A 24364-nucleotide genomic window follows, 5' to 3' on the forward strand; every position below is an offset into this window, starting at 1 on the left:
AAGCTGACTTGAGACCTACTTGTTTTATGCCTGAATTACTACGATTTTCTCTGCCCGAGGCTCCTCATTCTTTTCTACTGTGTTGCTGCTAGTCTGCTGAGACTCTCTCATTGCCCACGAAAAGTTTCTCTTGTCCTCCTAAATGGACACTTTTCTCCATGAGCTCAGATTTTTGCTTAAACATGGAGTTTTACAGAGCTAATTTCTCTTAAATCTCACATAGTTTGGTTAGGCAAATGCTTGTGCACTAAATTCAGTTTCAAAATGGCTCAGATTTATTTTAAACATTTTTTTTTTCTTCCAGATGCCAAATGCATTGATTCCTGTCTGATGATTAAATAAAAAACTCACAGAGTATTTTCAGCATGACTTAGTGGCTCGTCTACTGGAGGATCTTGACTGGCTTAACTAAATGGTTGAGGCTCACTCTTGTGTGGAAAAGGCCATGGTGTCTTTAGATGCACATTATTTTATTTAACCTAAACGCAATTTAATCTGGGAGAGTTAAAAAGTAAGAGTTTAAGCTGATATCTCACAGCCTGAGATGATAACTACTGGAAAAATCATGCAAGCTATCTCATTATATTTTGAGCAAAATGTTTTGTTTTAGTGATGCTATTGTGTTTAAATATTATTGGATGCAAACTTCTGGAATTGTTTCTGGGAACAAAGCCTTTCTTTTAAACACAACTACAGCTTAAAATGAAAATATAAGAAAAAAAAAAAGATGATCAGATAAGCCTTTAGTGAAACAAAACATTCAATTCCAAGTCAAAGAAAACATTGATTTTTAAGATAAATGAACCATTTTGCTTGATTCCTTGCTTAGAAGAAGTTTGGGGTTTGGATCATCCAGAATCATAATCTTTCCCCTACTCTTTTTTTATCCTGGAAGAACCATCAAAACAGAAAAAAACAGTGTTCATATGACTTCATTTAAAGGGCTCAAACACTGTTTCATAGCTCTTCCGCAGAATACTTTTAAGCAGTGCTAGAAATACCATCAGAATAGGGATGTTAAGTGGAATTAAACAAGACTATGAATTCTGAAGGCAGTTTAAGAACCCCTAATACAGCAAATAATAAGTAAAACCATGCCACTATGGCCTTAGGCACATAAATATACTGCATCAGAACAGACCACACTCTTTTGTTATGTGTTGAATATGAAATGGGCTGTCTTGGGTGTCTTGGGGCTTTCACGTCCTGACGAGAGTCTGAATTAGCAGCTGGTTAGTTTTAATCCAGACAGCTCTGTCAAAAGGGCACTATTAGCTCCATGGCAGGGAAGGAGCTGGGGGAGCCCAGGGAAAAAATCAGACCCTGCAGGAACTTCATGTTCCCATGGCAGGCCAGAGCCAGCGACCAGCTGCCGCTAAGATGTTGTGACAGAGGGCATGATGGCCCAAAGTGTTTTCTGGGAGGAAAAGGGTTGTTTTTGTTAAGTAGGTCCTGAGATGGGCAGTCAGACTGTGCCCTAGAGGTGCGGTGCGTGAGGACTTATTGTATGGGCTTGGAAGCAGAAGCGTCGTGAGAAGTTGCAACCAAGCTGGGGAAGGGTGATGAGTAGCAAGTGCACCGAGGTGAACATACACCATTAAGGGAATGTAGAGAGGTTGTGGCAAGGTTTAGCACCAGTTCATGTGGCAACAGCGTGAGGGTAAGCTCATCCCTTCTGCCTCATTGTGTTGGTGGGGTCTCTGGGTTGCAGGATGCAAGACCGCGGGGCATCCCAGGGACACCACTCAAGTTTCCCTGGGCAATAGCATGCGTCTTTGACAGAATGGTGGAGGACAGGTCCTCACTGCTGGCATGCATTCTAGACAGTTCAGCAAGGCTGGATTTGTGTTGGTCCTGGACAGGAATAGCAGCTTCTGAGCAGGAGGGGCTGGGGACTGAACGCGGCCGCAAGGCAGGCGATGCTCTGCCTTCAGCAGACAGCCTGGTCCAGGTAACCTTGCACAAACCCAACACCAACATACAACTGGAGGTAGCAAACCATGGGAGAGAGAGAGGAAGCTGTTAACCATCTTAGCAGAATCACTCACTGCTCTTCAAAAAGCTCCTGCATGGGATAGCAGATGAAGCAGGGTTCCAGCTAAACCTTTAGGATCCCTCCTGACTAGGTCCTCCTCCAAATCTCTTGGCTGTCTGATCTTTAAGCATTTCCCCACTGGAGGCCCATACAACAGCTACAACAACTTCCCCCGCTCCTATGTGCAATTCTGGCTCCAGCTGTGAGGATATGAACTTGGAGAACATCTGGACACATTGCTGTTCTTGTGTCCAAGCTCTGATTCCCTTGGGACATTCCCAGTGGGCTTGAGCCAGTTTCCCTGCTGTGAATCACCAGTCTAAATGGGAGACCATGTTGGGCATCTCTAGAAAAAGCAAGTGTAAAAAGAAACACAATATAAATGGCTGTTAAATAGAGGAGAAGTGAGAGCACAAAAGATTTCACAGGAGAAATCTTGATTACTAAGCCAAGCCATGCCAACAGACAGCCAACTTAACTTAGCTGTGCATGGGGGCATCATACTGCATGATGTTGCAAAAGATGGGACTACCACCACTTATATACTCTTGCTTGATAAAGAAAATCTGTAGTGGGGGGAGGGCTAGAAACCCCTTTCCTGAGCCTCTGAACAGCTCAGCTTTGACAAGAAAACCCAGATAGGAGATGTTCAAACAACTGACTCCATGGAGCAGACATCATCTACAAACGGGCAAGAGTTTGTGGGGTTGCAAAGCAAGGTTGACACAATAAGGTTGGTCAGGAGCAAAGAGGACTACAGGAGGACAAGTCCCACCACCACATAGAAGTAAAGAGATCCTTTAAAGTCAGTGACCAAAGAGTCTACACCAAAATAAGGAAACCAGACTTTTTTTTTTTTTTTTTAAAAAAAGGATACATCATTTAGTGTATTTTTTCAAGCTTGCTGGACATCATACTGAAGCACTGTAAAGCTGTCAGAGAAATTATATACTTTTTTCTGTTGTCAACCAAAGCGTGCTTTTATGGAGTCAATTAGCCACAAATTATGAACATACATCAGTTGTCTGAGAATGAATTATAGTACAACCCAATAAACATAACTGTCTTTGCTCACTGGTCATTGCCCTGATGAGGAGGCCGTTGGACTTCCCTATCCAACCATAAAGGAAACTTCACGTTCATTTGTGTTTCATTCTGCAAGTGTGCCTCTCAAGTGCTACAGTGTGAGGGGAAACGGGGTCATTGGTATTACTGCTCTGACGTGCAAACCTGGACACATGAGCTCAGTGTGTAAAATGCAATTACATCAGTGGAAAGAGTTCGTATAAGCTGGGACGGCATGAGTGCTTGAATCTACAACGGAGCCTATAGCTGCTGTCATATTCGATAGAGAAGCGCAGCCAACATCATCTTTACATAGTATATTGTGTGCCCTCCACAGACCTTAGAGCCCTTTTCGAAGGTGGAGAGCCACAGTCTTATCGAGTTTTTAGGGGTTTTTTGTTTGGTTGGTTGGTTGGGAGGGTTTATTTTCCTTTTTTCCTTTTTTTTTTTTTTAACAGATGGGGAAACTGAGGCACAGAAAGGTGGTGTGACTTGCCCACAGTCAGTGGTAGACCTTGGACCCCCGGGTCTTGCTCACAGCTTTTCAGCTCCCACCTGGGACATGGTGAGAAGGAAGGGTTGCCCACTTGTTCCCAAGGCAAGGAGAACCGCAGCTCCTCCCGGGACGAGGGGAAGGGGTTTCACTCTCAGCAGCGGAGTCCGGCAGGGGAGACAACGGCACGCATGGTTTCTGCCAGCCCCGAGAGGCAAGGGAAGCAAGGAACCTGAAATGGAGAGGCAGGAATTTGTTGGTCAGGCACTGAGCGAGAGGACGCGGCTCTACAGGATGCATTCGTGCCTCTCCGTGGCTTTCAGGGCCTCGTGCATGCTGGCGGCGGAGAGCCTCCTGTTGATGTTCCTGTACCTGCACCTCAGGAGGTTCCAGAAAGTAGTCCTCAAGTCTCGGTTAAAGAAAGCGTAAATCAAGGGGTTGATGAGGGAGTTGGTGTATCCCAGCCAGAGCAGAGTCCTCTCCAGCCGCAGGGGCATGCAGCTGCAGCGGATGCCGCAGATGAAAGGCCGAGCCGTTGACATGAGGAAGAACGGCAGCCAGCAAAACGTGAACGCCCCCACGATAATGCCGAGGGTCCTGGCTGCTTTCTGCTCCCGTTTGAAGATGGAAATGTTTTTTCGGTCTTGCCGGAGCAGTTTGGAGAGTGTGGCGCATTCCTCCACCGCTTTGGTACGCTTAGAGCTGTGGTGGCTCCGGCTGGAGGTCTCCAGGCAGTAGACGCCCTCCTCTTCGTAGTGCTTGGGGAAGTTCATGAAGCGGTGCTTCTCGGCGCTGACCTTGGCGGCTTTGTAGATCCGGCTGTACATGACGAGCATGACCGCCATGGGGATGTAGAAGGCGACGCCCGTGGAGTAGACGGTGTACCCAAAATCCTGGCTGATGAGACAGACTCTTTCCACGGTGACATTCTTGGCCCAGCCAAAAAGAGGAGGAAGGGTGATGGAGGCAGATAGGAGCCAAACGATGAAGACCATCTTGGCCATCAGCTTCCCATTTTGTCTCACGGGGTACGTCAGCGGCCGAGTGATACCCAGATACCTGGAAAAAAACAGAAGAGTTGCAAAGGGTTAGGAGGATTGCAAGGTGTGAGTGTTGTTGGGTGGTTTTCATTCCTAATCAGCTGTTAACGCCCCATCACAGGAGAATTTTGGCCCTGGAGGGGGGCAAGAAATGAATTCGCCAAATGAAAACATTCCCAGGGACGTGCAGCTGCAGTATTGTCTGTGAAACGCATTTCAGCTCTCTTGCCTAAATACCCTGTTTTGACTATTCCCCGCTGCTTTCTTGCAACCACCTCGTGCCTGACAAGAGACGTCATTTAACTGCGGAGTGCAGTCCGAGCTCCACATGGTTTCCTGGGGAATAAATATGCTTAAAAGAAAAGCTTAGTTTTTCACCGCAACTAGTTTGTACAGAGAACACGCAACTACTTCCAGCCACGGCACGTAACTTACTCCAGGCTGTTGCCCTCCCAGGGAAACACCCGGGAGTGGGGTGGGTGATCCACAGAGTACACAGGGTACATCAGGACTGACTCCAGCTGAAATGAACAGACTCACACCGGTGTTTAATGGGAAGTGGGAAGGGCAACACCCCTCTCTTATTTGTCCAGGCAACTTGGGAACTCGGGGCAGAAATACAACCTGCAGCTGAGATGCTCCTGAGGCAGTGTGCGAGCAAGGAGCACTCTTGCCTTTGGGAAGACTTAAGGATGTGTCTGGATGGGCACAGAAAGCGATGCTAGTGATCGGGTGATGGACCGTGGTGCAAGTCAGCTGTTGACTCACATCTTCTTTCAGCTCCTGGACTGTGGGTTTGCATCTTGCAGCAGTGGCACCCATGGGAGACCACAGGACACCCCATCACTCCCCTCCCCATCCAGCCTGCAGTATTAGGACAAACCTACAGGTTCCTGCAACATCTACTGGAGAGGACCTCTGGAAACCAAGACAGAAGAGAGACAAACAGCTGGACCAGTCTGCTGCCTTGCACAAACCACAGCTCCTGAAGTGATGGTGTCCAGCCCTTCCTTGAGAGTAAAATGAAAAAAGCTCTGAGTAGGAGTTCCCAAAAGCACGTGGTGACCCACCAGTTCATAAATCCTGATGCCTGGAGTTAGGAGTTACCTTGTTAGCTTGGCTGAAAGGAGCTGGAGACTGCATCAACCATCAGCTCCTGGTTAGACTACGGGATGTAATTTTGAACAGTCCCCAGTCTTGACTGAGAGGGTTCGTGTGACTGTGTCAGCTGTCAGTTGGTAAATTACAGTTGTAAACTAATAAATCAGGAGGGAGTTGGCCACCGTCAGCCAATGTTCCCACTGAAAAACCTCTGCCTGCTATTCAGTCTCAATCAATCCAGCAAAAACCTCTAGTTGGTCTTATGGATTTTTTTTATGCTATAGCCTTTTTGATTAAAACCTGCCTGCTGTCAGGAATTTGTAGCCATTTTTAGACAGGATCACATCACCTCTTAATTGTTCTTGGATAAACTGTGTCAGTCCAGAGGGGCAGTGAGAACAGCAGCTGTATAGATACTTTTTGCTGAAAGCTGTTCAAGGGCAGAACAGGCTTTTCTGCCAAAAGGGAAAATTTCTGTAGAGAATTTTACCTCTGTTGTATCGTTATTTTTTTCTGACAATCAGTCTCATCGTAGGTGTTAGGAGATTTTTTTCTTCCCTGATTATTTCCCTTTTCCAGATCCTCCCCCAACATTGGAAGAAGATGGAAATAAAATAAAAAAAAATAATCCAGTTCCTCCTCCCCTCCCGAATACTAAATGAATTCAAAGCCCAAAGCATTCTCCCCTGACTCCCTGATAAAATGAATTTGAATTCATTCACTGAGTTATTCTCTTCCCGTTTTCCTCTGTATTTTCTTCAGCTGGCCTTCGTCACAAAAACGAAGCAAGACTTTCCACGACCACCTATGTTGCTTGAACACCCAGCAGTGCCTATGAAGGAGGAGACCTGGTGAGATGGAGGTTGGACAGCAGGACAGGCTTTTGGTGCTGTTCTTCCAAAACATACCGTCTCCTCCTTCCTACCTGGGCTGAGCACAGCGAGAAGTGATGAGCCTGTGTGGGAGATTGGGATTCAGAGAGATGGGTGGGAGCAGGCTGGAGGGATGCTGCCAAATATCCCTCCTGCTGTAGGAAGGGGCTATGGAGGGAGAGCAGACTTGATGTCCTTTAGGCTGGGAGAAAACCATGCCCTGCTGTTGAATCTCCAAATTCAGCACCCAAAAATCACTCCTCTCTATATCCAAGCCGAGAACTTCGCAAACTAATATATGCTGTGTTGTGTGATATGCTTTATTATGCTATTACCGGGTTTTCTTTAGAAGCCAATCCTCTCGGGATTTGCTGAAACTTCAAGGAATTTACACACTAGCAAAGCAAAATGCACAGTGACAAGATTTAAAAAGCAGGCAAAGCTGACACATTTCATCTGTGGGTGCCTTGTGCAGTCGCTGCTGGAGGAAATGGGGCCGGTTTGAGGTCTTTGCTTATAATTTTGATGAGAGCAGGAAGACCTCAAAATAGGCCAGCATTTACAGCAGTGCGGGAGGCGAGATTGCACAGACATGGAATGAAATTCGAATCAAATTCTCTTGCTTTGATTTTTTTTTTTTTTTTTTTTTGGTGTGTGTCTTGTGTTAATCAAATTTAGTGGTAATCGGGTAACAAAAGCCAGTTCCCAGAGCAGCTTGTGTGCAATTTCTGTGGCTTTGCAAGACCCCCGCTGTGCGAAGCTGATTGTGTGGCCACTCGTTCCTTGTGCAATAAACTCTTTCCACATTCTCGCTCCTGCGGATGCCTGGGCAGCCCGAACCCTGACCATGGGGTGGGAGACCTGCCCCAGGCTGGGCTCCACCATCAACCCCACGGACGAGCCACTTCAGAGCATTTATTCTACGCTCCACAGTAATTGTTGAATCCTTATCTCAGGGATTAAATAATAAAGAAAAACAAAGCCTCTCCAAGGTGCCCCTATATCTCCATTCTGCAGCTGGTAAAACGGGAAAGGACGAAATCTCTGCTCACACAGGTTGGCTAAGCCCAAATGAGTCCAGAATTGGGGTTTCCCGGACCCTATTGTTTTACCACAATCCCATGCCTCCTCTGGGCCAAATTTAAGCTCCGTACCTGAATTCCAAGCCGATGCTACTCCTGCCCCATCCTGCTGAAGGAGAGGGAGCCTGCAGGTGGAGGATGCAAAGGGCGGCTGGAGACTGCAGCTACCCGGGGCTTCATCTGCCCAAGCCCTAAGCCAGGACTGGTGGGAGCATCCCAGGGATGCATCCCAGCTCGCTGGAGATACAATGCAGGGATTTACCTGGCCTGGGACACATTCAGATGAAGGACACGGGAAAGGCAATCCAGCAAAATGCTGTGCAGATTTCATCCCACTGACTCTTTCGCGAGGCATCCTTTTTCCTGAGGATGATGCCAATTTGGAGCATATAATCTGATTTTGGGTAGAAAATACTTGCCAGGGAGATGGGAGAACCCCGGCGGCACTGCCTGGGAAATGGATGGAGACTTTTTTCTCCACGAGGAAAACCTGAAGTGATACCTGACGTTCAGGGAGCTTCTTTAGTTAGCTGCTTGGCATTTTTATGGAGAGCTTCATCAAAAGCTGGACAGCTAAAAGGGGTTTTTTTTGCTGTTGTTTTGGTGTTGGTTTGTGACATTAAAGAATCTATAACACTGGCAGGCTTTTATGTATGAAAAATGTAAGAGAAAAACGGATGTTTCTAGCATTTTTCTTTTTTGATTTAAAGGAAAATCAATCAAATCTCCCTTCAGACAAGATCAGTTCTACCAGCTTCAATCAAGAGGCTTTTAGAAAGAGCTCTGCATTAATAATCAATAATAGCAGCCTACATTTTAATAGTACTCATCATCTTGGGCAAACCAAGCATCTTTCATATGTAGGCTAACCAGAATATGAGGACACTTCAGCCATCAATAAAAATGCAACCTCCTCTTTGGCAGAAACAGGCAACTGCCTAACAGTGCTGACCAAGTTGGCATTCAGGACAGAACTAGAAGAGATATTTATACTTCCGAGAAGCACCAGTGCTGTTCCTCTTCTTTCTTGCAGGGCAGGAGGAACAGCTTGCCAGCGTCACTGGGAGAAATTTCAGCGAACGCCTCATTGAGAAGAACAACCATTTCATCTCTTTTGGAGCAGGTGTTTCAGGCTCTCTGCAAACTCAGCTACCCTTTTGCTTTAGCTTTGTGATTGGCTTTGCTTTATATCAGTATAGAAACTGAAAAGTGTGCTTTTGGAGATGTTTCCATCAGGAGCTAAAGCAAAAATCCTGCCCATCCCAAGTTTGGGGAGAGGTGGAGATGCAGGTGTGGTCCTGGATCCGTGCTCTCCCTCAATCGACCTCCATCAACTGCCTTGTAGGAGCAGTGAGGATGACGGGTTGATGTGGAGGAATGATGACTTATAGGATGCTCAGGATACTGCCCCGGGATAATTCACACAACTCACAGCCCGTTCCCAGGGACCCTGGCGGCAGAAAGCAGCAGGACGGTGCCCCAATCACCCACCCCTCCTTTGCGCATCAGAGGACATCCCAATTATTCCCATTCCCTCTTCAAAACCCAGCATGGACTGAGCCCACCAGCCCCCCTGCACTCGCAGCATGCCCTTCCTCCCGCCCAGAGCCGAGGTGGACACAACTGGAAGGACTACCCATCCCCTTCCCTCTGCTCTGCCAGTCCTCCTTCTGCTCAAATTACAACCTTTGCTCTTTTTCTCTTTTCCCGGCTACAAATTCATCTCGAGCAATTGCCCTCTAACTGCTCAACTTCCCCGTCAGGGATTTGGGGGCAGGGTGCGAAGGTCTGGGAGCAAACAGGGATGCTGCAGCCCAGCCGAGCTCCCAGCACGGTGCAGTTCCTGTGCAAACACACCTGAAGAACAAGCCCGTGCCAGAAGACTCAAGTTCTGTGGCAGCCTCTTGTATCGCAGGTTTTTCTTCCGTCACCCTGCTGGGAGCTCTGAAGCAACCTGCTCCCTCCATCGTTTCCTTTGCTGCAGCTCCTTTTTCGCCTCCGACGTCCAAAAAGGACGGTGGGGTTTGCATGGCCGGCAGCCGGAGAAGGTGCAGCGGAGGTGAGTAGGTGTTTGAGACCCATGTGAGATGTGTCCCTGTGGGGTGGGATGGTTTTCCCTCCCTGCAGCTCAGCACTGGCAGCATGAGTTTTGCAGCAAGGACCTGAAGCTGCCCCACTCCTGGGCTCCTCTGAGCCTTGCCAAGCTCTTTAGGGTAAGCTGGGCAGAGACGGTCCCCCCGAGAGGTGGGGGGGTTGCTGGAGACACAAAAAGTGTATCCACAAGTGCCTGCAGCATCACCCGGTTAAAAGAGATCCTCCTTGGCTCTATGACCAGTGGGTGCAACTTAGAGCAGCCATAGGGCTGCTCCCATTTAAGGCACGGATTTCAGTTATGTCAATGCAACTCCTGTCCATTCCACATGGAGCAGTTTCCTCCCCGCTGCCTTGCCTATGGCCCTCAGCACCATCCAGGATTCAGCCTCAGCATGTGTGGACCCCTCCATGCCGGTGTCCACACCTCCCCAGAAACATCCTGCCCGGTCCCATTTCAACGGCGAAAGACAAATCAACCTCAACCCCAGGCACCTGCCCGCATGGCGTCCTCGGATTTTGGTCTGCTCACGGGAGCAGTGACATTGGGCGAGAGAGAAGTGATGAACAAGTGGAATTAATTGCAATGAGTTTTGTGAAAGGCCTGTCCTATTTGTTTGCATGTTTGGAAGAGTCTTTCTCCAAGGGATGGGATGGGATGGGATCGGTGGGGAAGGGAAGGGAAATTTTTAAAGCAAAGCCAATCTGATTAGTGTGTAGCTGCTCCCCTGCTCCTCACTCATCAAGAAGAAGCATTGGTATATTCCATTACTGCATTTAATCGCTTCCCTCTAACAGAGACAGGCTTCTGTCAGCTCTGAATACACCTGCTTTTTTACAAACAGGCTTTTTATTAAAACAAAGCCAGTACAGCAGAAGAGTTGGACCTCTTCGTGGGGCCTGGGAGTGATTTTGCTTTCTAACCAGCAGCGCTGAGCTGATCAGGGCCGTGGAGCAAAAGGCAGCTCGTAGGGGAGCAGGGCTTCAGAGCAAGACTTGCTGTTTGCTTGCCGGGGGATAAGATCAACCATCATCAGCAAGATTTTCTCTGTCTTTTCTGCTTTGTCACCCAGTTTCACACCTGGGGAGGGTGACCAGGGAGGTGGCGTAGCCGACTCATCTCATCGGCTGTCTCCCTTCCCCGAGCTGCTTATCACAAACCAGCCCAGCTCAGCGGTGCCAGCGTAAACCCAAACCACCCCCCCCGAGAAAGCCAGCGTGCACGTCAGATCTGGATCTGGCCCACCGGCTCATCAGCGCAATGTCCCTAATGACGCAGGCTGCTATAATTAGACCCACGGAGGTGCTGACTTGCCCGAGTCTTGCCTGTTTGCCAGACAGGCTTAGCCTTTCCCTCCCGACCCCGGGTGTGGGAGTTGAAGCCAGCAAATCCTCACAAATGCATGCCCTGTGCTAAACCAGGGTTTCTGGGGACTTGGGATGGGGTCGGGGAGTTGCCAACATCCTTAGCCAAGGCACGAGTCCAGGGAGCAGCAGAGCATCCCATAGGAATGGGCTCCAGAAGCCCCATAACCTGGATTTTCAAAGTGCATGTGGGGGGGGATTTTTTTTGTTTGTTTTCTTGAATAATTTTATGGTCCAGCCTCCTTCCATGGAGAAGGTCAGGTCACAGGTCTATCCTCTGGGCTCTGTTCCTCAAGCCAAGGAAGAACAATGTGAAGCGGCTGCCTAGAGGGGGAGGACTAAGCAAGTAACTTAGAGAAGTTACTTGAGAACGCACCTTAAGCCCAGCTCTTCCAAAAAGACTGAGGCACCTAATTCCTACAGAAAGCCCTCCGCACCCGAAAGACACATGCAGAAGCATTGATCCAACCAAGAACATGATTCTAGTGGCCCTCAACCTCCAGAAACACCCTTATATTCAAGCCCACCCGAATACACGGCAGGTGCCTCGTCCTCCCTTACCTGTCCACGCTGATGATGCACAAGGTCATGATGGAGGCGGTGCAACACATAACGTCCATGGCGATAAACACGTTGCAAAAAACCTTCCCAAAGAGCCACTCTCCCCCCACCAGGTCTGTGATGGTCACGAAGGGCATGACAGCGAAGGCCACCGACAGATCGGCAGCTGCGAGGGACACCACCAGGTAGTTGGAGGGCTGCCGGAGCTTCTTGACGATGCACACAGAGATGATGACCAGCCCGTTGCCGGCGATGGTCATGAGGATGATGATGGAGAGCACCGCTCCGATGACGATCTTCTCAGTGTCCCCATAGAGCAAGATCTCCTCGCCGCAGTCCGTCGCGTTGGTGAGGTTGGAGGACGGCAGGTCTGGCTCGGCTGGGACGGAGGGTTCCTCAGTCATGAATGGATTCGGGAGCAATTTCTGAGCCGGGTGCTGCTGCTCTGCGTTCTCCACGAAGAGAAGATGGTGCTCCAGAAATCGCCTGGGGCTGACCCTCAGCAACATGCTCCGAGCTCACCGCAGCGGGCAACGGCACGAGTTTTCTCCCGGCGATGACACCTCCAGTGACAAACCGGAACATTTTGTTACAAACAGGCTAAGAAAATAAAACATCTCCCCCCCCTGCCCCCAGCTCTTGCCTCCCAAAGCTGTGGCTGGATCTCACGTGCTCGGCAAGAAGCCGCTTCCCAAGTCTGCTTAAAGACATGCAGTTTGCTGGAGGATGCTCAGAGAAAGCTCCTCTCCACTTTTATAGGGGCACAATCTGCTCAGTCCGCCTGCAACGGCTCCTCATCGTCTGCGTGCTTTTCCACGAGCACAGATAACAGCAGCGGATCCTAACTGCCCATGTTATTTTGTGTCGCTGCCAAGCTGTGCTGCTGCTCTCGCACTTCTCCTGTGCCTCCGTACCTTTAAATCCCATGCAACCACAGGCATGTTCTCATATGTGGATATCGCAGAGAAGTATGTGACAACACAAGCCGCAAACACCAGCGCGCACATCACCCGCTGCATCTCCCGCATGCGTTAACACGTAAACTTCAAAGCTGTGGCTGTAAATCCACGCACATGGCGTGTAATGGCAACACGCGACCGTACGTACCCACAGGAGCACGGTGCGGAGCTGCAGATCGCAGTGGGAGCATATCCATCACATGCAGCACCCCCAGGGCACCACGCACGGTCAGGGCATCCCAACCCATGCCCGGAGCTGGGAGTATCACCACCGCACACACAGCAGAGATACACGGAGAGCAGCTACCGTGCTCCCACCCCACTGGTATTCACTCCTGTAAGAATTTCCCAGCCGTCAACAGGGAAACTTTAGGGCAGGGCTCACCCCTATGCAGGGCTCCAAGCATCACGCACAACCTGCATCCTCTTCTTTCTCTTTCAAAGCCCTTTTTCCCCTCGAAGGGAGTTTTCTTTAAATCAAAGCAGGATTGCAATCCCTCCACTCCCCTCCCTTTTGCAGCTCCCCCCCATCCACCCCAGGCTGGGGTGATGGGGCTCCCAAATTTACCTGTGCTTAGGGGGTGAGACATCCTCCAGGCGAGCCCCTGCGAGCTCCGGGCAGGCAAGAAAGCAAAGAGCCACCCCCGGAGCATCCTTGTCCCCTCCCCTGTCCCTCCTCTCACCCTCCCCTCGCCTCCCCCCGGGCAGGGACCCAGCTGGTCCCTGGCTCCCTCAGAGCCCCAGGGAAAAGCAAAAAGCAGGGAGGAGGGATTGGGGGGGGGGGGTGTCCAGGTCGGGTCCTGCAGCCACCCCAGCCCTGCAGTGATGGGTTGGAGGGGGTGGGATGCGTGCGAGGATGTCAAGGGAAAGGCTGGAAGTTGAGAAGATGCTTTTGAAGGCAGTCCTGCGGTGCAGCGAGGCAGGCGCAGGAGGAGCAGGCTGAAACCCAGCAAGCAGGGTAAAGAAGAGGGGTACGGAGAAAGGCTATTTCCAGAGCACTCTTCCCCCCCCCTCCCTTTTTTTTTTTTTTAATAGGAAAGGGTTTCTTTCCCTGCTCCATGCATTTTTCCACCCCCCCCCCCCGCTTGGAGGAGGTCCCATATTCATTCAGCTCCGCATTAAAGAGCGGCAAACAGCCAGGGAGAGGCAGATCCCTAAAGATGAGCCTTTCCCTTACCCTAGTAAAATCAAAACAGAGAGACTAAACAAACCAGGCAAGAGCATGCAGAGATCCATCTCCATTTCCCTCTCTGCCAAATGTTTCACGGGCACTTTGGTGCTGGGATTGCCCCGGCACTTCAACCCAGGGCATCAGACAGCCGCTCTTCGCTCCTCCTGGGGTGAAAGAAGCGGAGCAGAGCCATCTCCTGCATTGGTTGCTCCCAAAGGCAGTTCCCCCAGGAGCTCAGCCCGTCTGTTGCCTCTCCAGGAGGGTGGCACAGGCCCCATCCTGCATCCCTTGGGGTGATGGGTGTTCAGCCAGGAAGGGTGCAGGCAAGCGGCTTCGGAACTGTTTGCAGGCTCGGAAAGTGTATCCCACCACCCTGCCCCATGCTAAGCACTTTGGGAGCGAGATAGGGACCTCCATCCCTGGTGCCACCAGCTCCATCACCCATCCCAGGGCTGCGCAAACACCCTGGCACCCTCCAACCCTCCTAGGAACAGCACGGAGGGCTGATTATGGGGAAAAAAAACCACCCCACCTTTAAATCTCTGAGATGCAGAGCCCCGCATTACCTCGGGTCAGGGTCAGCACCAACCCCAAGAGATTTTTTTTTTTGGAGGCAGATGTTCCCTGCAAAAGTACACCTGCAAGGAAGGTGCCAGTGAGCTAAACCAGGGCTGTTAAGGCTGTACTTAACACCAGGGTTTCTTCTTCGCTGCTCAAGCATCACAGCGTGCGTGGGAGGCTGGCTAAAATAGCTTCCTCGCCAGGGCAGGGCGTGCTGAAGCTCTGGCTTTTTTGCTCTTTGCATTATGAGTGGGTTTTTTTCAGCCCCTCGAGAGCGATGACATGCCAAGATGGGATGGAGCTGGTGATACACAAACACAACCTGCAAAGCCCAGTCCCTGTGCTACCTGGGGAGCAGGGGCTGCTTCAATGGCCAGTCTGAACTCCCCAATATTTGGCAGAAAAATACACCCGGTATTTCCAAGTAGAAAGGAGGATCTGCAGAACTCCTTGCTGCAGGACCAAAGGATTCTGCAGCCTCAAACCCCAGACAAATTCACCCAAGAAGAAAACCATTCCCTAAGGACTAGCTGTTACATGCCAAGGCAGTCTGTCGCCAGATGCCCGGAGAGTTTCAGGAAAACCATCTGTGCACGAGCTGCAAAATCCTGCCCTGCTTTTCACCTCTGGGACCGGGGTTTGCCTGGAAGGATACAGGGTGGAGGATGAGCAGGAGATTTTTTTCCAGCTTCCCTGCAGGTTGCCTTTGGGAAAGTAACACAGCGAGCAGCTCCTGTGTATTAGCAAGGAGAGACAGGGAAAGATTTGTTTTCCTCTCGATGCGCTGCTGGGAATCAGCCGGCTTATGCGCAGCAGTCAAATTCACGGCCTGGCAGAGGAAGAAAGAAAGAAGGTGCTTATAAAGGTGATGAACTTCATGGGCCCTTTGCTCTGGCCATCCACTTACACTACTTATGGCAGACCCTCAAAACCCTGCAATAGCTTCGGGGAGCAGATTTACCCTCCCTGTCTCCCATCCCAGCCCCATTTCTGTAGGATACAAATTATACCTTCTCCCTTCCAAAATCCCTGTAGGGCTGGGAACTCCAGAGGAGGATTTTTTCTCCCCTTTCTAGGGGGAATGAGCTGCTCTGATAATTTGGGATGCGGCAAAATCCCTGGAAAAACAAGGGCAGCGAGCTGCTGGCCAGCTCGTGGGACATGCACTGAGCAGCTAGAGGGCACATTCTCTGCACGAGCTGATTTTCTGGGAGGACAGAAGGGAAAATGCCAATTTTTGTGTGAAGGAAGGATTAAAAATAATAATTCTTCTGCTCCCTAAAACTCTTAGTGAAGCACTTCTCCAGCTGCAGGCCATGATGACCTTGTTAAGGCACATGCTCCTGGAGCATGCTAGGAAGTGTTAATTGCATTTAATAGCAATTAAGGGAGGAAATGGCCAGCACGCTTTAGCTTAGCCACTAACCATAGCTTTCTCTCTTTGCCCGAGAAGAGAGCACAGGTTTGGAGGAGCAGGGATGTTGCTGGTGTGAGATGGATGAGCCCCAAAGAAAATTGTCCTTGCAAAATAAATCTGAGAAGTTGAAGATGCAAAATAGCCAAAGTTTCCCCCCCCCATCTGAAGCAGGGAAGAGATGAACAAAGTCCTCCCACTGTTTCATGAAGGCAGTGCCCAGATACATTCTTCCATCTTCATGTACAAATGACCGTTAAAGTGGCTATTTTATTAACTATTAATTGTTAATATTAAGCCCTATTAACTCTAATGGCAAGGTAATAGGCACAGTTATTAATATGCAAATTCTGAGAAATCTCATTAACTCCAAGGTCCTCAGCCTCTCAATATTTTCAGGACTAATGTCCCACAGCAATCTTCCCCGTATCGCACGTGTTGACATTTCTCCCTCCGAGCAGGCAGAGCCTGTCCCAATGGATAAAATTAATCACTCAACGCTATCAGCTTTCAAGGAGCATCACTAAGGACTGCTCTTGCCTCCAGAGAAGTTCACGATGAACTGGTCTGGGGTAGCTAAACCCTCTCTGATTTGGAAACAGAGGGGCTTGACCCACTTAAGGTGGCCAATAACCTGACCACGTGCAGATACCATGGACCAGGTTGCCCGGAGAGGTTGTGGCTGCCCCATCCCTGGCAGTGTTCAAGGCCAGGTTGGATGGGGCTTTGAGCAACCTGGTCTGGTGGAAGGTGTCCCTGCCCATGGCGGGGGGGGGGGGGGGTTGGAACTAGGTGACGTTTAAGGTCCCTTCCAACCCAACCCATGCTATGATTCTATGACCATGGTGTTTCTCCAGTGGTTGCGCTCAGGAATAATGATGACCGTGGTGTTTCAGGGACCCAGACTGCTCAAAGCATCACCTCCTCTCTGCGGGCCTGTGTCCTGTTTTCCCTCTGAGGCTCCTCCCTCCCGAAGACAGCCCCATCTCCTCCTGATGAGCACTGAAGCCTCGCTCCCCGGAGGCGGTCACCCAGCAAACACCGTCTCGGTGTGGTGGGAATGTGGTACCCAAGAGATGGTTGGGTCTCCCAGGCATGGACCCCTTGGCTTGGGTGGCCAGTTTCAGCCCCTCGGTGCTGTGGGCTGGGGAATGGGGCTGGCAGAGGTCTGCAGCAAATGAACCGGAGCTTAGGGGGAAACTGAGGCACTTGAAAGGCCCAAGAAGGCAGCAAAGCTCTGCATTTAAACTTTCAAACCACAAGCATCCTTTAAAAATCAACCCACAATTTTAAACAGGACAAAAGGTGTTCGAAGAAGAGTCCCTAAATAAGACACGATAGCGTTGAAGTAGAACAGTTTTGGTTGGACTGGGACAAGATCTCCTCCCTGTCCCTCTTCCATAGCATGAAGCCCTCAGCCCAGCTGAGCATCCCTGCATCGTCCCGTCTCTTTAGCTTCCCTCTGCACCACAGCAGCAATACAGAGATTCGCATCCTTGCAGAAACCCATCCTCCAGGACAGAGGCAAATAGCAGGAGCACAGCCCGGCGATGCTGCTCAGAGTGCCCCGTGGGGACCAGGGGACCGGTCCCGTAGCGGTGACAGCAGTAGCCGAAAGATTTCAGCAAGGGGATCCGACCAGCAAAGGGCTTTCTGCCTAAAGTCCTTTTCCCCTGAAGGGAAAAGCCAACGCTGCATTGATAAGCTAACAACCTACCTGTGACTTAAAACTCTGAGAGTTGGGTCTTTAGTTTGTTTTTTTCTTACTGTATCTCCCTAAAATAGGGGGAAAAAAGAGAAAATTTTCATCTATTTATAAAGGCACCCCATGCATTTTGCTGGTTGAGCAGATGGGGAGCAATTGGGAACCTCGTGGGAAAACGCCATCCAAAGGAGACATCCCAATATCTCATCTCCAAAAGGTGCATTTGCTGAAGAGAAGCAGGTATTAACGTCGTTAGAGGCAGCCACGCTCCCTCTGCTGGAGTCTGCCCAGACAGCAAGCAGCTTTTGGTGTTTAAAATCAACCAAAATTTGCAAATCATGGGAATCTGGGAGGGCTCTCCAAAAATTCTCTCTGTGCTCCATCGCAGCTAAAGCCAGGGCAAGCCTGGTGCTGGCAGCCCCAACGCCTCATCCCGATGTCCTGCAAAAGCGGGACTCCCCCAGGGGAGGATGGGGACAAGCTGGAGGGACATTTGCTGCAGGATGGGGATGAGGTGGAAGGAGAGGAGCCCCTGACAGCAAACTTTTGGCTTGCAGACCCTGCTGTCTGCTCTGACGCTGCCTACGGTGGGTGCTAGAAGGATTTCCAGGGGGACTGATGGAGCTAGCAGAGAAAAATCAAAAAGCCTGAAATAGGAAAGGGTGAAAAATGAACGATTTAGCTGAAGTTTCCAACACAAACTCTTCAGCCCTGCAGCTCTGGCTCACAACTGTAGTCACCCATTTACCAGCCTTTTATTAGCGAGCTGATATCATTAGTGCTCATTATTTATTCAAAGTATGGATGTGCAACATTTCCACCTACCGCTCTCCCATCCACCACCTCCAAGGATTTGGCTAGAGCCTGATTTTAATTATATGCAATGAGGTAGGTGCTGATTTAGTTTTTTGGGCTCAGATAAAGAGTCATGCAGCACCAAACCAACTCCTGTCGATGCATGGTTCTGGTGTTACACCTCCGGACCATCCAAATTGGAGAGGGAGAGAAGTGGTTGATGCAGAAAAAGCACTCCTGGCCAAAATTTTCTAAAAGCCAGCAGGATATGGCCCTCTGGAGAGCAGCAGAAAGAGGGAAGGTTGCTTCAGGACATCATGGCAAACCTAGAGCTGGAAACACGAGCTGTGCCTACAGAGAGTTGAGCTCGCAGTGCTCTGGCTCGCTTACGGTTTCTCCATAGGCTTAGAGCAAACCACCGAAAAAAGACCTCGGTGAAGGCTTCTCTGGTCCATGGTTTTAGGGATGAGTGCTGCACAAAGGCAGATGCTTTCTGCTCGGGATCGGGAGCTGGCTAAGCTTGCATCATGCCATGGACCCACCAGCTCCCCGTTTTGAGCCCGGGATGCTCCACGCTCAGTGCCGAAGTCACTGGAAGTGGAGGTGGGCTGAGGTTCTCTGGAGGCTGCAGGTGGGTTGGGGTGGTGGAGCAAATATTACAGGTTTGGAAATGAAACCCCTCCTTGTCTTCTTTTGTCTGTCCCCTAGATGGCACCTGCTCTCAGCAGATTAAATCCCTGATGAGCAACAGCAGGTTTTGGTGCTTGGGAAGGCTCAGGGCTGCAAACTGCTTGCCAGAAAACAAACAAACAAAAAAACCCCACCCCAAACATAAAAAAAAAAAAAAAAAGCAAGCTACAATTAATGGCTCTTTTGGCTCTTACACCAAAAACTCAAGATACCTGACTCCTTGCTGGCTGCAACATTTGCTGCTTTCTCTTTTAGTACATCTCTGGGTCCTCAATCCCCCCCAAATGCAGTGGACAGGGGCTAACGGGTCCTTTCTCACCAGCTTTGCTGCAGTGAGTTGGGGGCAGCGACAGACCCCATCAGACCTGCATCTTTCTGGCAAAGTATTTCAGTCCTGTATAGGGAGGAACATGCCAACTCCCTTTTTGGTTTAAATCAAAGCAGGACATTGAGAAGGAAAATGTGCTGACAAACTCCTGCCCAGATGCAGCCACTCTAAATAATCCCTTTTTCCATGCCCTCCATACCAAGACATGGTACAGGGCAAAACCGCAGATCATATCCCTGGGGCCTGGCTCCTCTTTGAACAGTTTATCCATGTAATTTTTGGCCGATGGATATTTAAACTCCTCCTGCAAATCTCCTGGCATCGCATCGCGTGTGTGTCCTTGGTGGGGAAGGACATGGTGGGGGGGGGAATGGACCTGTCCCCATCTGACCCTTTCCTTCCCCAGCTCAGATCTGCACCAAATGCCACCGACATTTAAACCGACTATTATTAGACATCTGTTTTGAATGGGGACACTTTGCACCTCGCAGGGTTACGGCCTTGCCAGGCTGCCTGCGGTTGCAGGCAGATGCCCATCGGCTAAAACTCCATGCAGTGACAGCCAGAAGGTGACAAACACGTCCTGCCCACCTCCCTCCCTGCTCCCCAGCACCCATCCCGAGGGGCTCACTGCATCCCCATGCATTTACGGTCTTGGTGTAGCACTGAGCCTGTACAGCCCTCCCAGCTTTCCAAGGCTACTCCTGGGCACCAAGCAGGGATCTGGGGAAACACCCTCATGGACTGGAGAATGACAGCTATGAGAGAGAGACCATGGGTCCAGGTGACCCCATGGCTCCCAGGAAGATTTCCCTGATGGGTGCAGACCCACTTCTTACCCATTCTGCGTCCATTCTTGGGACCTTCTGCCTGTCCAGGAGGGCTCCGTCTTGGGTAGGAACACCCCCTCACTCTCCAGCCATCTTGCAAGAAGATCCCCAGGTGTTTGGGACAATCAACCCACATATGCAAGCATTCAGCACAGACCGAGACCCCAAAAGGGAAAGACATTTGTCACACACCCCACTCCCCTCCCACCCCAAGGTTCTTCTTGCTGCCAAGGTCTTAGTCCTTGCACACCAATTTGAGGAGCTCTGTATTTGGCTCGTTTTGGAGGTCCCTTTTAGGACCTTGCTGTGAAGGGGGGCTGCAATCTACCTGCCTGAAGGCAACGCAGAGCTGCAGAAGTGCTCGTGAGCCTCCCCCAGCCCTGTTCCCCCTTCACTCTTCTGCAGAAGAGGATGGTATCGCACTGGTGCGGCAAACACAGTCTCAGCGCTCCTTCGCTTCCCCAAAGACTGGCACAGCTCAAAGGTCCCTATGCCAGAGCACGGAGCAGCTCAGGTCCCAAAAATCTGAGGTTGCCCACACCCAACAGCCCTGCAGAGTTAACACCGCAAGGACCGTTTCCCCCTTTTCCCCGATAGCCTGTCCACATATAGTTTTTTATATATTAAGATGGTGACCAACATTGCTTCCAGGGAAGCTCATGCTGATGGAGGCTAGAACTGGTCACCTGCGTGGAAGAGAAATCCCACAGGACCTGGAGAGATGCAGCGGCTGGAGGCAAGGCGCAAATTTGCAGACTCCGGCTCCTCTCCGATGATGCCATTGTCAGTCTTACCCTTACCTCAACCTCAGCTTGTGTTCGCATGCAAAAAGTCCCTCTTTCTGCAAAGTGAGCTCCTCGAGGATCCTGATGGGCTAGAGGGAGCTGGAGGGCAACTATCCAAGCCTGGGTCCCGTGATAGGTAACTACTGAATTTACTCCTTAGAGAAGCAGATCAGGCTCAAGGCTCCCATATGACAAAATTCACTAGGTTTTGGGCTCCTCTCTAGTTTGGCTGATGCCAAGGAAGTGAGAGGCACAAGGAAAACCCTAGCCAGATCTAGGTACTCTCAGTGCACCGTATCAGGTAAATAGTGCAGTTATTTCTTACACATCCCCATTAAGGCATGAAGGAGTCCCGTTTTTGACTCCCCAGACTCATTCAGTTACTTGAACGTAAGACAAAGCATGTCCTTACATTCACGGGAGATGCTCAAATGCTCCAAGCGTTGGGGATTACAGAAGTATCTCAGCTACGGGGATCCCCACCAGTCACCAGAGAAGTACGTACATCAGCACTAAGGTTAAATAAAGGACACTGATTAGGCACAAAGTAGAAATATATAAACAGTATATTTCTTTTTATTTTGTTTTTAAATACAGAGTTTCCTTACACAATAAAGGAATTCCCTCTCCCTCCCCACCCCCCGCCCCAAGCAACTCTTATCAAAAGAAATCATTCACTGTAAAATCAACACTAGATAGAGGCATGCACTTTAAGAGCATATTTAGCAAGTGCAGTATCTATAGGCCATATCTCCCTAAATAGGAACATGTGCTTTCCCTCACTTAAAATAGTTCCCCAGCAATCTGTGACAGAAACCTCCTGGTCACCAAACCCAGAAATATTTAACCAGTTACATGCCACGTGACACGTTGAAAAATAAACCCACCGGTGGTCTTCTCTTGGTACACTGAAGGCCACCCCAGGCAAGCGGCTCCGTTAGCATTGGCTTGCGCGGAAACGGGATGCAGGATTTGCGATGAGCCGGCTCTGCCTCAGGAAGCTTTCCCCTCTTAAATCACCTCCTCGGAGCTTATCCTGCATTCACACTCCCTCCAAGGAAAGCAAGAGGGGAAATGAGGGAGTATTTAAGATACAGCCCCTTTCCCAGGTCAGACCAAGTGGAAGGGGGTTTGGTTTGCAGTAAAGTTCAGGAGCGCATACTTTGGAGAAGGGTTTTTTGGTTTTTTTTTGGCTTTAGTAAGACAATTCCTGTTTTCTGGAGTAACATCTATGTGGGAACAAGGTACAACTTCACATCAATAAAGAGGACAGGGAGAACAGAGGGGCTAAACACTTCCGAAAATAACGGAGCACTAAGCCACCTTACTTATTCAGTCAGAGTGGCTCCACCAAACACGAGAGACTAAAATCCTCGGAGGGTCAACAGCGCAATAAGCTTCTCGCTTTCCAGCAGCTGCTGTGCTTTGAAGCTGAATCATGCTTTTTCTCCCACGGAACAGATCCACCTAGAGCTGCTGGGCACTTCAGAGCACAGCCCAGCACCTGCCGGGGATGGACACATCCAACACGCATCCCAACGGCCACAGCTTCCAGACACGGGCACTTAAAACCAGGGTCCTACTTACGCTTTGGCACCAGCAGTCTTGGAGATGGGAGGTAGCTGCTAACACCTGGGCAGGCAAAGGAAGCTCCTCAATAAAGATGCGAATCACTTAAAAACCTGTTTATGCAGGCTGGGACTCTGCTGGGGATGCAGTTTGAAATAAATTGACACTGGTCCCAAGTTTGAGAAGTTCAGAAATAGGCGATGCTTTAAATAATAGAAAGGTGGCTAACCCAGCTCCCAAGGTAAGCAGTTGATGGAGAGGAGGGTACGCTGCATGAGCTCACTCATGTCACTCAGATGTCGATCAACCACCTCCCGAAAAGGGATCACCTGCGAAACTGGAGATGCCACCACTCACGCCACCAAGGGCTGCACCTTCTGCTCCAGCCATCGCTCGTACGGACGCTGGCAGAAACCATCTAAGTCATCCAATCACATGAAACTTACCTAAACTCAATGCCTGGAAAAAGCGTGCCGAGACACCGATTGTTGCTGATAGGCAGAGCGAGAACTGATCTCATCCCTTCAGCAAGCCTCCCAAGCACTGAAACTGATACTCCAGCTGCTGAATTTGATATGCTGATTTTCTGCAAAACCCTGATCACATAACAAATACTTTACTGCTAGAGAGCTCTTTTTTTTTTTTTTTCTTCATGCTAAGAGCCAGCATAGCTCAAGTCAAGAGGGAGAGAATTTAATTGCAAACTGTTTTTTCCTACTCTTTGCCATTTTGTTCACCTTTTGGACTCCCACCTGTGGCTAAATAAGGGATACTGATAGCTTTTGCAGCAGCAAGAATTTGTCACACAGATGACCAACTGAGATGCTGCATGCACCCCCTCTTCTGCTCCAAGAGCAGACTTCAGCTCTCCAAGCAAGCAGCTCTTTGCAGCAGAGATGCAGATGGGGAGCAGAAGGCAGCATCTCCCCCAGGACAGGTTCTTAATATTTAATGCGACATCAGAACAGTGCCAAATGATCCAAGCTCGCGGAGGGTTTTCTACAAGGGAAAGACAGACACAGCCAAGGATTGTCTTAGTTTGAAAGGAAAACACACAAAAGCTGAAGAGGAAAGTGCTAATTTGTATTTCTAAAGCATGTACTCCGGCAACTCCCTCATCTGTCTGCTCTTTACACAATATTGATGGTTTGCTCTCTGCAACCGTATCTGCAGCCAGTAGTGTAATGGACAGGGTTTGGTACTTAAATGCCTTAATTAGATATGAAAACAATTAGAGAAGACTATTCTCTTCTAACATCCACAGACCTCAGCACAGAGAAAATGGGGCAAACCCATCCCATTATGTCTATCTAAGTTGTTTTGGAAGCTTGACAGATAAAAGGAGGACAGCCCAACTGGAACACTGCACCATAAAGTAATCATCTAAAGAGATGCAAAAGGCAGTACAACCATAGGACAATTATGAATCCATCATAATTGCTTATTATGGCAAAGCGAGCCCCAAGGGAGCAGCCGCTGCTACACTGCTGCTCAGACACAGGCTCAAGTTCTCCAGAGAAAAATTCCCACTCGGCACCCTGGCAGCATTTCCACAGAGGGGATACCAGAGCCAACTTCCAGAGAAGGGCTGGGGAAGATGAGAGCTGGGTCAGGAGATGACAGAAAATGGCTTGCACTGAAGTTTTGGGGGACAGACACAAGAGATGAGCTTAAGCCAACCCTGCTTCTGCCTGTCAATCTTCCAGGCAGGTAGAAACACTACAAGGGGCAGATACAGAACATGACGAACAAGAAAAAAGTTTGATTGAGGAGTAACTTGAACATATATCAACAGATAGTGTAGATACATGCTTAGTGGGACACAGACTGGAAAATGGTAGGTGCTTTTGGT

The 24364-nt window shown here is 49.7% G+C and overlaps 1 protein-coding gene across 1 annotated transcript; it reads right to left on the reverse strand.

Moving 5' to 3' along the window:
• Positions 1-3545: 3545 nt before the first annotated feature.
• On the reverse strand, positions 3546-13328 carry LOC128138997 (5-hydroxytryptamine receptor 7-like). The gene is made up of 3 exons (XM_052780833.1): positions 13233-13328; positions 11706-12268; positions 3546-4652 (listed from the first exon to the last, which is right to left on the reverse strand). Exons 2-3 carry the CDS (start codon positions 12212-12214, stop codon positions 3881-3883), a joined length of 1281 nt encoding a protein of 426 aa, XP_052636793.1. The 5' UTR covers positions 12215-12268; positions 13233-13328; the 3' UTR covers positions 3546-3880.
• Between the last annotated feature and the right edge of the window lie 11036 nt (positions 13329-24364).

The sequence above is a fragment of the Harpia harpyja genome, chromosome 2 (genome assembly GCF_026419915.1).
Source record: "Harpia harpyja isolate bHarHar1 chromosome 2, bHarHar1 primary haplotype, whole genome shotgun sequence".
Taxonomy (NCBI): Eukaryota; Metazoa; Chordata; class Aves; order Accipitriformes; family Accipitridae; genus Harpia; species Harpia harpyja.